The sequence below is a fragment of the Phaenicophaeus curvirostris genome, unplaced genomic scaffold, assembly GCF_032191515.1.
Source record: "Phaenicophaeus curvirostris isolate KB17595 unplaced genomic scaffold, BPBGC_Pcur_1.0 scaffold_344, whole genome shotgun sequence".
Lineage (NCBI taxonomy): Eukaryota > Metazoa > Chordata > Aves > Cuculiformes > Cuculidae > Phaenicophaeus > Phaenicophaeus curvirostris.
In genome coordinates, this window is record NW_027206945.1 from 12,184 (window position 1) to 25,549 (window position 13,366).

At 63.1% G+C, this 13,366-nt stretch overlaps 1 protein-coding gene across 1 annotated transcript in view; it reads right to left on the reverse strand.

Annotated features, from left to right (window-relative positions):
- Window positions 1-13,366, reverse strand: part of LOC138734968 (E3 ubiquitin-protein ligase HUWE1-like) — a 97,342-nt gene that overhangs the window by 10,625 nt on the left and 73,351 nt on the right. Inside the window, exons 46-54 of the mRNA XM_069882798.1 lie at window positions 13,205-13,271; window positions 11,214-11,422; window positions 8,425-8,636; window positions 6,249-6,428; window positions 4,022-4,188; window positions 1,287-1,432; window positions 1,131-1,206; window positions 913-1,011; window positions 677-810 (exon numbers count right to left, since the gene is read on the reverse strand). Coding sequence (XP_069738899.1) covers window positions 677-810; window positions 913-1,011; window positions 1,131-1,206; window positions 1,287-1,432; window positions 4,022-4,188; window positions 6,249-6,428; window positions 8,425-8,636; window positions 11,214-11,422; window positions 13,205-13,271 — 1,290 coding nt within the window. The remainder of the gene's footprint in view (window positions 1-676; window positions 811-912; window positions 1,012-1,130; window positions 1,207-1,286; window positions 1,433-4,021; window positions 4,189-6,248; window positions 6,429-8,424; window positions 8,637-11,213; window positions 11,423-13,204; window positions 13,272-13,366) is intronic.

A 13,366-nucleotide genomic window follows, 5' to 3' on the forward strand; every position in this document is an offset into this window, starting at 1 on the left:
CCCAGGAATTCGGGGGGATCTTGAGATTTGGGGGAGATCCCAGGATTTGGGGGGTGACCCAGGAATTTGGGGGGATCCTGGGATTTGGGGGAGATCCCAGGAATTTGGGGGGATCCTGGGATTTGGGGGGTGACCCAGGAATTTGGGGGGGTGACCCCAGGATCTCCAGTGACCCCAGGAATTGGTGGGTGATCCCAGGAATTTGGGGTGATCCTGGGATTTGGGGGAGATCCCAGGAATTTGGGGGGATCCTGGGATTTGGGGGAGATCCCAGGATTTGGGGGGTGACCCAGGAATTTGGGGGGGTGACCCCAGGAATCGGGGGGGACCCCAGGAATTGGGGGGGACCCCAGGAACCAGGGGGGACCCCAGGATTTGAGGGAGATCCCACGATTTGGGGAGTGATCCAGGAATTCGGGGGGATCCTGGGATTTGGGGGGTGATCCCAGGAATTGGGGGGGGACCCCAGGAACTGGGGGGGACCCCAGGATTCGGGGGGGGACCCCAGGAACTGGGGGGGACCCCAGGATTTGAGGGAGATCCCACGATTTGGAGGGCGCTCCAAGAATTTGGGAGAGGCCTCCAGGCATCGTGGGGGGGGGATCCCAGGATTTGTGGGGGAGGGGGATCCCAAGATTTTGGGGTGACCCCAGGACTTTTTTGGGGGGGGCCCCACCTGGTCATCTTCATCCTCCTCCTCCTCCTCCTCCTCCTCGTCTTGGCTGTCGTCCTCGTCCTCGTTGCTGCCGCTGCTGTCCTCCTCCTGCGTGTGCTCCTCCTCGTCCTCGGGATCCAGGATATTCATGGAATCTTCGCCGAGGAGAACAACGAGGGGACCTCAGCGTCTTCGTCCTGCACCCCCAAAATCCTCCTCCGGGACCCCCCAAAACCCCCAGGCGGAGCCCCCCAAACCTTCGCGGTTGGCCTGCAGCGTGGAGGCCTGGCTGAGGTTGGAAGGAGCTTCGTCCATCAAGACGTCCTCCTGCGACTCGTCCTCGCCCGAGCGACTCACTTGGGTTTCGGGGGGGTTAGAAAACACCCTTAGGGGGGGTCCCCCCAAAATCTGAAGCGGGGGGGGGTTAAGATTTTGGGGTGAAGCCCTCGGTTTGGAGCGTTTTGGGGGTTCTCACCGATGATGGTGCTGTTGCCGGCGGCGCCGTCGCGCTCCAGCAGCTCGTCGATGAGATCCTCCAGCTCGTTCTCCACCTTGAGAGGGTTTCGGGGGGTTAAAGGAGGGGAATTTGGGGTCACAAAGGTGGATTTTGGGGTTCGGGGCCCCCCCTGACCTGCATCTCCTGGGTGCTGAGGCCCTCGGGCTGGCCGGCCAGCACCACGGCGTCGGCCTCGGCCTCGCCGTCCATGTCCCCGTCGGCCGCCTCGGCCTGAGCCGCCTCCGCGTCCTCCTCGGGGGGATCGGGGTCCCCCGTGTCACCTGGGGTGGGGGTGGGGGGACAGGGTCAGGGGGGACGCGGGGGGACGCGGGGAGGGACAGAGGGACACGGGGGGACAGGGGGAGGGACAGGAGAGAGGGGACGTGGGGACACAGGGGGGACATGGAGGGGATTGAGGGGACACGGGGACACAGGGAGGGACAGAGGGACACAGGGGGGTGACAGGGGGACATGGGGAGGGACAGGAGAGAGAGGACGTGGGGACATGGGGGGGACATGGAGGGGATTGAGGGGACACAGGGAACGTGGGGGTGACAGGGGTCACGGGGAGCAGGAGATTGGGGACATGGGGGGACACGGGGAGGGACAGGAGAGAGAGGACGTGGGGACACAGGGTGGGACATGGAGGGGATTGAGGGGACACAGGGAGGGACAGAGGGAACGTGGGGGTGACAGGGGGACACGGGGAGGGACAGGAGAGAGAGGACATGGGGACACAGGGGGGACATGGAGGGGATTGAGGGGACACAGGGAGGGACAGAGGGACACGGGGGTGACAGGGGGACATGGGGGGACACGGGGAGGGACAGGAGAGAGAGGACGTGGGGACACAGGGGGGACACAGGGGACATGGAGGGGATTGAGGGGACACAGGGGGACACAGGGAGGGACAGAGGGAACGTGGGGGTGACAGGGGGACATGGGGGGGGACAGGAGAGAGAGGACATGGGGACACGGGGGGACATGGAGGGGATTGAGGGGACACGGGGACACAGGGAGGGACAGAGGGACACGGGGGGACATGGGGAGGGACAGGAGAGAGAGGACATGGGGACACAGGGAGGACAGGGGGTCATGGAGGGGATTGAGGGGACACAGGGGACACAGAGGGACAGAGGGAACATGAGGGGGTGACAGGAGGACACGGGGAGGAGATTGGGGACATGGGGGGGACATGGGGAGGGACAGGAGAGAGAGGACGTGGGGACACGGGGGGGACACAGGGGACATGGAGGGGATTGAGGGGACACGGGGAGGGACAGAGGGAACGTGGGGGTGACAGGGGGACATGGGGGGGGACAGGAGAGAGAGGACATGGGGACACGGGGGACATGGAGGGGATTGAGGGGACACAGGGACGTGGGGAGGGACAGAGGGACACAGGGGGGTGACAGGGGGACATGGGGAGGGACAGGAGAGAGAGGACGTGGGGACATGCGGGGGACATGGAGGGGATTGAGGGGACACGGGGAGGGACAGAGGGACACAGGGGGGTGACAGGGGGACATGGGGGGACATGGGGAGGGACAGGAGAGAGAGGACGTGGGGACACGGGGACACAGGGAGGGACAGGGGGACACAGGGAGGGACAGGAGAGAGAGGACATGGGGACACAGGGGGGACACAGGGGACATGGAGGGGATTGAGGGGACACGGGGATGTGGGGAGGGACAGAGGGACACAGGGGGGTGACAGGGGGACATGGGGGGACATGGGGTGGGACAGGAGAGAGAGGACATGGGGACACGGGGGGGGACATGGAGGGGATTGAGGGGACACAGGGAGGGACAGAGGGACACGGGGGTGACAGGGGGACATGGGGGGACACGGGGAGGGACAGGAGAGAGAGGACGTGGGGACACAGGGGGGGACATGGAGGGGATTGAGGGGACATGGGGAGGGACAGAGGGACACAGGGGGACAAGGGTGATGAGGGACATGGGGGACACAGGGATATTGGGGGGTGACAGAGGATAGTGGGGGACACAGAGGGACATGGGGCGACACAGAGGGACGTGAGGGACACAGGGATATTGGGGGGTGACAGAGGATAGTGGGGGACACAGAGACATGGGGGGACACAGAGGGACACAGGGATTTTGGGGGGGTGACAGGGGAACATGGGGGGACACAGAGGGACATGAGGGGACACGAGGGGACACAGGGGGACATGGGGATATTGGGGGGGACAGAGGGACATGGGGGACACAGGGATATTGGGGGGTGACAGGGGGACATGGGGGGGGACAGGGGGACATGGGGGGACACGAGGGGACACAGAGGGACACGGGGATATTGGGGGGGGACGGGGGGGACATAGAGGGACATGGGGACACGGGGATTTTGGGGGGGTGACAGAGGGACATGGGGGGACAGGGGGATATTGGGGGTGACAGGGGGACATGGGGGGACACAGAGGGACATGGGGGACACGGGGATATTGGGGGGTGACAGGGGGACAGGGGAGTGACAGAGGGACATGAGGGGACACGAGGGGACACAGAGGGACATGGGGGACACGGGGATATTGGGGGGTGACAGGGGAACATGGCGGGGGACGAGGGGACATGAGGGGACACAGAGGGACATGGGGGACAGGGGGATATTGGGGGGTGACAGGGGGACATGGGGGGGGACAGGGGGACATGGGGGGGGACAGGGGGACACGGGGGACCACGAGGATATTGGGGGGTGACAGGGGGACATGGCGGGGGACAGGGGGACATGGGGGACCACGAGGATATTGGAGGATGAAGGAGACACGGGGGGCCACGGGGGGTGACAGAGGGACACGGGGGGTGACAGGGGGACAGGGGGGGTGACAGGGGGGCCAGGAGGGGGGTCCCCACCTCCGTCGGGGGGCGCGGTTCCCCCGGGGCGGGCGCCGCCCCCGGCCTCCCCTTTGCTCTTGCCGGCGGCGCCTTTGGTGCCGAAGAGGCCGCTGGGCTGGTTGACGATGCGCGAGAGCGTCTCCAGCGGCTTCAGCGCCGCGTTCACCGTGTTCGCCATGTTGGGGCTGCGGGGACACGGCCGCCGGCGTCACCCACGGCCACCCGGGGCCACCAAGCCACCTCCAGACCCACCCCAACCCGTCATAATCGCCAAGACGCCCACCAAAACCCCTCAAGACCCCAATGAAACCCCTCAGGATCCACCAGAACCCCTCAAGATCCCATTGAAACCCCTCAAGACCCACCAGAACCCCTCAAGAACCCATTGAAACCCCTCAAGAACCCCCCCAAGATCTCCAAGACGCCACCGCAATCCCTCAAGCCCCACCAAGAACCACAAAATAATCCTCTAAAGGCCACCAGAACCCCTCAAGACCCACCAGAACCCCTCAAGAACCCATTGAAACCCCTCAAGATCCCATTGAAATCCCTCAAGAACCCATTGAAACCCCTCAAGACCCCACCAGAACCCCTCAAGATCCCATTGAAACCCCTCAAGACCCCACTGAAACCCCTCAAGACCCCACTGAAACCTCTCAAGACCCCATTGAAACCCCTCAAAATCCACCAGAACCACTCAAGAACCCATTGAAACCCCTCAAGATCCACCAGAACCCCTCAAGAACCCACTGAAACCCCTCAAGAACCTATTTAAACACCTCAAGACCCACCAGAACCCCTCAAGAACCCATTGAAACCCCTCAAGATCCCATTGAAATCCCTCAAGAACCCATTGAAACCCCTCAAGACCCCACCAGAACCCCTCAAGATCCCATTGAAACCCCTCAAGACCCCACCAGAACCCCTCAAGAGCCCACTGAAACCCCTCAAGACCCACCAGAACCCCTCAAGACCCCATTGAAACCCCTCAAGATCCCATTGAAACCCCTCAAAATCCACCAGAACCACTCAAGAACCCATTGAAACCCCTCAAGAACCCACCAGAACCCCTCAAGAATCCACCAGAACCCCTCAAGAACCCATTGAAACCCCTCAAGACCCACCAGAACCCCTCAAGAACCCATTGAAACCCCTCAAGAACCCATTGAAACCCCTCAAGATCCACCAGAACCCCTCAAGAACCCATTGAAACCCCTCAAGATCCCATTGAAACCCCTCAAAATCCACCAGAACCACTCAAGAACCCATTGAAACCCCTCAAGAACCCACCAGAACCCCTCAAGAATCCACCAGAACCCCTCAAGAACCCATTGAAACCCCTCAAGACCCACCAGAACCCCTCAAGAACCCATTGAAACCCCTCAAGAACCCATTGAAACCCCTCAAGACCCAACAGAACCCCTCAAGAACCCATTGAAACCCCTCAAGATCCCATTGAAACCCCTCAAGATCCCATTGAAACCCCTAAAAATCCACCAGAACCCCTCAAGATCCCATTGAAACCCCTCAAGACCCCATTGAAACCCCTCAAGACCCAACAGAACCCCTCAAGAACCCATTGAAACCCCTCAAGATCCCATTGAAACCCCTCAAGAACCCATTGAAACCCCTCAAGACCCCACTGAAACCCCTCAAGACCCACCAGAACCCCTCAAGACCCCATTGAAACCCCTCAAGATCCCATTGAAACCCCTCAAAATCCACCAGAACCCCTCAAGAACCCATTGAAACCCCTCAAGACCCACCAGAACCCCTCAAGATCCCATTGAAACCCCTAAAAATCCACCAGAACCCCTCAAGATCCCATTGAAACCCCTCAAGACCCCATTGAAACCCCTCAAGACCCAACAGAACCCCTCAAGAACCCATTGAAACCCCTCAAGATCCCATTGAAACCCCTCAAGAACCCATTGAAACCCCTCAAGACCCCACTGAAACCCCTCAAGACCCACCAGAACCCCTCAAGACCCCATTGAAACCCCTCAAGATCCCATTGAAACCCCTCAAGAACCCATTGAAACCCCTCAAGATCCCATTGAAACCCCTCAAGACCCACCAGAACCCCTCAAGACCCCATTGAAACCCCTCAAGACCCACCAGAACCCCTCAAGAACCCATTGAAAGCCCTCAAGATCCCACCAGAAGCCCTCAAGACCCCACCAGAAGCCCTCAAGACCCCACCAGAGCCCGTCGATCCCCGCCAGGGGCAGGGGTGGAGCCGCACCTGGAGAGGTCGAGGCTGTGGGGGACCCTGGCCAGGTCGTTGACCAGCCCCTTCTTGAGGAAGAGGCGGATGATGTTGTTCATGCCGTTGTGCTGGGTCTTGCTGGCGCTGCTGTAGAAGCTGGAGGTGGACGGGCACGACTCCATGATGGTGCTGATGATGCACATGACGGCCTGGAGCCTGCAGGGGGGACGCCACGGCGGGGGGTCAGGGACCTTCAGACGTCCCAGGGAGGACACCTCAACCCCTCGGAGGACACCTCAACCCCCTGGAGAACATCTCAACCCCTTGGAAGTCACCTCAATCCCTTGGAGAACATCTCAAGCCCTCGGAGGACACCTCAACCCCCTGGAGATCATCTCAAGCCCTCGGAGGACACCTCAACCCCTTGGAGAACATCTCAAGCCCTCGGAGGACACCTCAACCCCCTGGAGAACATCTCAAGCCCTTGGAGAACATCTCAACCCCTTTGGAAGTCACCTCAACCCCCTGGAGAACATCTCAACCCCTCGGAGGACACCTCAACCCCCTGGAGAACATCTCAAGCCCTTGGAGAACACCTCAACCCCCTGGAGAACATCTCAAGCCCTCGGAGGTCACCTCAACCCCCTGGAGAACACGCCATGGTGCCCCCATGATGTCCCTGTGGTGTTTGTGTGTCCCCAGGCTGTCCCTATGGTGTCACCATGATGTCCTGAGTCCCCGTGATGTCCCTCTGGTGTCCCCAAGCTGTCCCCCAGTCCCCAAGTTGTCCCTACGATGTCCTTCTGGTGTCCCTATGGTGTCCCCAGGATGTCCTGTGTCCCCATGATGTCCCCACGATGTCCCTATGGTGTCCCCATGATGTCCTGTGTCCCCATGGTGTCCCTATGGTGTCCCCGTGGTGTCCCCGTGGTGTCCCCATGATGTCCTGTGTCCCCATGATGTCCCTGTGGTGTCCCCATGACGTCCCTATGGTGTCCCCAGGACGTCCCTATGGTGTCCCTGTGTCCCCATGACATCTCTATGGTGTCCCTGTGCTGTCCCCATGACGTCCCTATGGTGTCCCTGTGGTGTCCCCACGCTGTCCCTGTGCTGTCCCCATCATGTCCCGTGTCCCTGTGGTGTCCCCGTGATGCCCTGTGGTGTCCCATCTCCCCGTGTCCCCTCTGTCCCCCCATGTCCCCATGATGTCCCCTCACCGTGTGTGCTTCTTGGTGCTCGTGGCCATGGGGAGCGCGGCCTTGGCCTCGCTGACCAGAGCCCGTGTCCCCATGTCCCCATGATGTCCCCATGACCCTGTCCCCCTGTGCTGTCCTGTGTCCCCATGCTGTCCCCATGATGTCCCCTCACCGCGCGTGCTTCTCGGTGCTCTCGGCCACGACGAGGGCCCTGCCGAGCGCGGCCTTGGCCTCATTGACCAGAGCCCGTGTCCCCCTGTCCCCATGATGTCCCTGTGCTGTCCCCATGTCCCTGTCCCCCTCTGATGTCCCTGTGTCCCCGTGTCCCCTCACCACGTGTGCTCGGTGCTCTCGGCCACGACGAGGCCCCTACCGAGCGCGGCCTTGGCCTCATTGACCAGAGCCCGTGTCCCCCTGTCCCCATGATCTCCCTGTGCTGTCCCCATGGCCGTGTCCCCCTCTGATGTCCCTGTGTCCCCCAGCCATCCCCCTGTCCCCATGATGTCCCCTCACCACATGTGCTTCTCGGTGCTCTTGGCCACGACGAGGCCCCTGCCGAGCGCGGCCTTGACCTCGCTGACCAGAGCCCGTGTCCCCCTGTCCCCATGATGTCCCCATGTCCCTGTCCCTCTATGATGTCCCCATGTCCCCCAGCCATCCCCATGTCCCTGTGCTGTCCCCACGTCCCCTCACCGCGCGTGCTTCTCGGTGCTCTCAGCCACGACGAGGCCCCTGCTGAGCGTGGCCTTGGCCTCATTGACCAGAGCCCGTGTCCCCCTGTCCCCATGATGTCCCCATGTCCCTGTCCCTCTATGATGTCCCCATGTCCCCCTGCCATCCCCATGTCCCCCTGATGTCCCCTCACCGCGCGTGCTTCTCGGTGCTCTTGGCCACGGCGAGGCCCCTGCCGAGCGCGGCCTTGGCCTCGCTGACCAGAGCCCGTGTCCCCCTGTCCCCATGATGTCCCCGTGGTGTCCCCATGCCCGTGTCCCCGCGCTGTCCCCGTGTCCCCTCACCGCGCGTGCTTCTCGGTGCTCTCGGCCATGGCGAGGGCCCTGCCGAGCGCGGCCTTGACCTCGTTGACGAGGGCTCCCTGCGCGTCGGTGCCGCTGCCGGCGGCCGCCAGGCTGGCCAGGAAGAGGCGCGCCAGGGCCGGCGTGTCCTTGTCCTCGGCCCCCGGCCACGCCGGCAGCAGGTGGTCCAGCACGAAGGCCAGAACGCTGCACTCCTGGGGGGACAGCGCGCTCAGGGGACAGCGCGGGGACACGGGGACACGGGAGACACAGGGGGACGAAGACCCCAGGACATGGAGTGAGGGGACACGGAGTGAGGGGACACAGGGGGACAAGGACACAGGGGGACAAGGACACAGGGACCCCAGGACGTGGAGTGAGGGGACACGGGGGGACAAGGACACAGGGACCCCAGGGACATGGAGTGAGGGGACACAGGGGGACAAGGACATGAGGTGACAAGGACACAGGGGGACAAGGACACAGGGACCCCAGGACATGGAGTGAGGGGACACGGGGGACAAGGACACAGGGACCCCAGGGACATGGAGTGAGGGGACACGGGGGACAAGGACATGAGATGATGGGGACACAGGGGGACAAGGACATGAGGTGACAGGGACACAGCGACCTCAGGGAATGGAGTGAGGGGACATGGAGTGAGGGGACACGGGGGGACAAGGACACAGGGACCCCAGGACATGGAGTGAGGGGACACAGAGTGAGGGGACACAGGGGGACAAGGACACAGGGACCCCAGGACATGGAGTGAGGGGACACGGGGGGACAAGGACACAGGGACCCCAGGACATGGAGTGAGGGGACACAGGGGGACAAGGACACAGGGACCCCAGGACATGGAGTGAGGGGACACGGGGGGACAAGGACACAGGGACCCCAGGACATGGAGTGAGGGGACACAGGAGGACAAGGACATGAGATGATGGGGACACGGGGGGACAAGGACACAGGGACCCCAGGACATGGAGTGAGGGGACACGGGGGACAAGGACACAGGGACCCCAGGACATGGAGTGAGGGGACACGGGGGACAAGGACACAGGGACCCCAGGACATGGAGTGAGGGGACACAGAGTGAGGGGACACAGGGGGACAAGGACATGAGATGATGGGGACACAGGGGGACAAGGACACAGGGACCCCAGGACATGGAGTGAGGGGACACAGGGGGACAAGGACACAGGGACCCCAGGACATGGAGTGAGGGGACACAGGGACCCCAGGACATGGAGTGAGGGGACACAGGGGGACAAGGACATGAGATGACGGGGACACAGGGGGACAAGGACACAGGGACCCCAGGACATGGAGTGAGGGGACACAGAGTGAGGGGACACAGGGGGACAAGGACATGAGATGATGGGGACACAGGGGGACAAGGACACAGGGACCCCAGGACATGGAGTGAGGGGACACAGGGGGACAAGGACACAGGGACCCCAGGACATGGAGTGAGGGGACACAGGGACCCCAGGACATGGAGTGAGGGGACACAGGGGGACAAGGACATGAGATGACGGGGACACAGAGGGACAAGGACACAGGGACCCCAGGACGTGGAGGGGACAAGAAGGGACAGGAGGTGACAGGACGGGACAAGAGGGGACAGGAGGGGACAGGATGAGGGGACACGAGGAGCTCATGATGTGGCGTGAGGAGGATCCAGGAGGCCGAGGTGCGAGGCGAGGACAGAAAACGATGGAGCGAGAGAAGGCGACAGGACGAGGGGACATGGGGGGGGTGGGAGGTGACAGGAGGGGACAGGAGGGGACAAGAGGGGACAGAGGGTGACAGGAGGTGACAAGAGGGGACAGGAGGTGACAAGAGGGGACAGGACGAGGGGACACGAGGAGCTCGCGGCGCGGGATGAGGAGGATCCAGGAGGCCGAGGTGAGAGGTGAGGACAGAAAACGATGGAGCGAAAGAAGGTGACAGGACAAGGGGACATGGGGGGGTGGGAGGTGACAGGAGGGGACAGGAGGGGACAGGAGGTGACAGGATGAGGGGACACGAGGAGCTCACGGCGCGGGATGAGGAGGATCCAGGAGGCCGAGGCGTGAGGCGAGGACAGAAAACGATGGAGCGAGAGAAGGTGGCGGGACGAGGGGACACAGGGGGGTGGGAGGTGACAGGAGGTGACAGAAGGGGACAGGAGGGGACAGGAGGGGACAAGAGGGGACAGGAGGTGACAAGAGGGGACAGGATGAGGGGACACGAGGAGCTCACGGTGTGGGGTGAGGAGGATCCGGGAGGCCGAGGTGCGAGGCGAGGACAGAAAACAATGGAGCGAGAGAAGGCGACAGGACGAGGGGACACGGGGGGGTGGGAGGTGACAGGAGGTGACAGAAGGGGACAGGAGGTGACAGGAGGGGACAAGAGGGGACAGGAGGTGACAAGAGGGGACAGGATGAGGGGACACGAGGAGCTCACGGTGTGGGGTGAGGAGGATCTGGGAGGCCGAGGTGTGAGGCGAGGACAGAAAACGATGGAGTGATAGAAGGCGACAGGACGAGGGGACACGGGGGGGGGGTGGGAGGTGACAGGAGGGGACAGGAGGGGACAGAAGGGGACAAGAGGGGACAGGAGGGGACAGGATGAGAGAACACGAGGAGCTCACGGCGCGGGATGAGGAGGATCCGGGAGGCCGAGGTGCGAGGCGAGGACAGAAAACGATGGAGCGAGAGAAGGCGACAGGATGAGGGGACACGGGGGGGTGGGAGGGGACAGGAGGGGACAAGAGGGGACAGGAGGGGACAGGGGGGGCGCGTCACCTCCTTGATGAGCTCGGACTGGCCGGCGCTGTAGCTGTAGCTGGCGATGAGGGCGGCGATGCCCACGTAGGAGCGCACCAGCTCGGCCAGCAGCCGCAGGATGGTGGAGGTCGGCATGAGCGGCCGAGAGCCCCGGCCCCGCGGCCGCTCCTCGGGGCCCCGCTCGCCATCCCGCTCCTTGCGGCCCTCGCGGGACTCCTCGGGGCTGCCTGCGGGGACAGCGGGGGACGTCGGGGACAGCCGGGGGACAGCGGGGACCTCGCGGGGGTCACGGAGCGCGAGGGGACAGCAAGGGGCAGCGGGGACGTCAAGGAGGTTCAGGAGGAGAGGGGACGGAAGGGAGCGGGGATGGGGAGTGGGAGCATCAAGGGGACCTTGGGGACATTGAGGGGACCTTGGGGACACCGAGGAGTGGCTCAAGGGCCTGGGGACATCAGGAGGGTCACAGGTTGTGAGGGGACATCAAGGGGATTGGGGACATCGAGGGGATTGGGGACATCGAGGAGGTTCAGGAGGAGAGGGGAGCATCATGGGGATGGGGATTGGGAGCATCACAGGGATCTTGGGGACATCAAGGGGACCTTGGGGACACCGAGGAGTGGCTCAAGGGCCTGGGGACATCAGGAGGGTCACAGGTTGTGAGGGGACATCAAGGGGATTGGGGACATGGAGGAGGTTCAGGAGGAGAGGGGATGGCAGGGAGCAGGGATGGGGCTTGGGGACATCAGGGATGGGGATTGGGGACATTGAGGGGACCTTGGGGACATTGAGGGGATCTTGGGGACACCGAGGAGTGGCTCGAGGGCCTGGGGACATCAGGAGGGTCACGGATCATGAGGGGACATCAAGGGGATTGGGGACATCGAGGGGATTGGGGACATGGAGGAGGTTCAGGAGGAGAGGGGAGCATCACGGGGATTGGGGATGGGGCTTGGGGACATCGAGGGGACCTTGGGGACATTGAGGGGACCCTGGGGACACCGAGGGGTGGCTCAAGGGCCTGGGGACATCAGGAGGGTCACAGGTTGTGAGGGGACATCAAGGGGATTGGGGACATGGAGGAGGTTCAGGAGGAGAGGGGAGCATCGTGGGGATTGGGGATGGGGATTGGGAGCATCAAAGGGAGCTTGGGGACATTGAGGGGACCTTGGGGACACCGAGGAGTGGCTCAAGGGCCTGGGGACATCAGGAGGGTCACAGGTTGTGAGGGGACATCAAGGGGATTGGGGACATCAAGGGGATTGGGGACATCAAGGGGATTGGAGACATCAAGGAGGTTCAGGAGGAGAGGGGACGGCAGGGATCGGGGATGGGGCTTGGGGACATCGGGGAGAGGGATTGGGGACATCGAGGGGACCTTGGGGACATTGAGGGGACCTTGGGGACATTGGAGGGGTCACAGGTTGTGAAGGGACATCAAGGGGGTTGGGGACATCAAAGGGATCGGGGACATCAAGGGGATTGGGGACATGGAGGAGGTTCAGGAGGAGAGGGGAGCATCATGGGGATTGGGAGCATCACAGGGACCTTGGGGTCATTGAGGGGACCTTGGGGACACCGATGGCTGGCTCAAGGGCCTAGGGACATCAGGAGGGTCACAGGTTGTGAGGGGACATCAAGGGGATTGGGGACATCAAGGAGGTTCAGGAGGAGAGGGGACGGCAGGGAGCGGGGATGGGGCTTGGGGACATCAGGGATGGGGACTGGGGACATCGAGGGGACCTTGGGGACATTGAGGGGACCTTGGGGACATCGGGGGGTGGCTCAAGGGCCTGGGGACATCAGGAGGGTCACAGGTTGTGAGGGGACAGCAAGGGGATTGGGGACATGGAGAAGGTTCAGGAGGAGAGGGGAGCATCGTGGGGACTGGGGATGGGGATTGGGGACATCAAGGGGACCTTGGGGACATCGAGGGGACCTTGGGGACATTGAGGGGGGGGGTCTCGAGGGCTCGGGGACACTGGGGACATCGGGGGGTGGGGGGGGGGCACCTTCTCCCTGGGGGGTCCCCGAGGGGGGGGTCTCGGCCGCAGCTCCATCAGCAGCGAAGACCTGGGCCTGGAGGGGGGGGGGGGAGATCAGAGCTGGGGTTCCAAGCGCCCCCAAATCCACCCCCGGCCCCCCAAAATTGCCCCCCAGCCCCCCAAATCTGC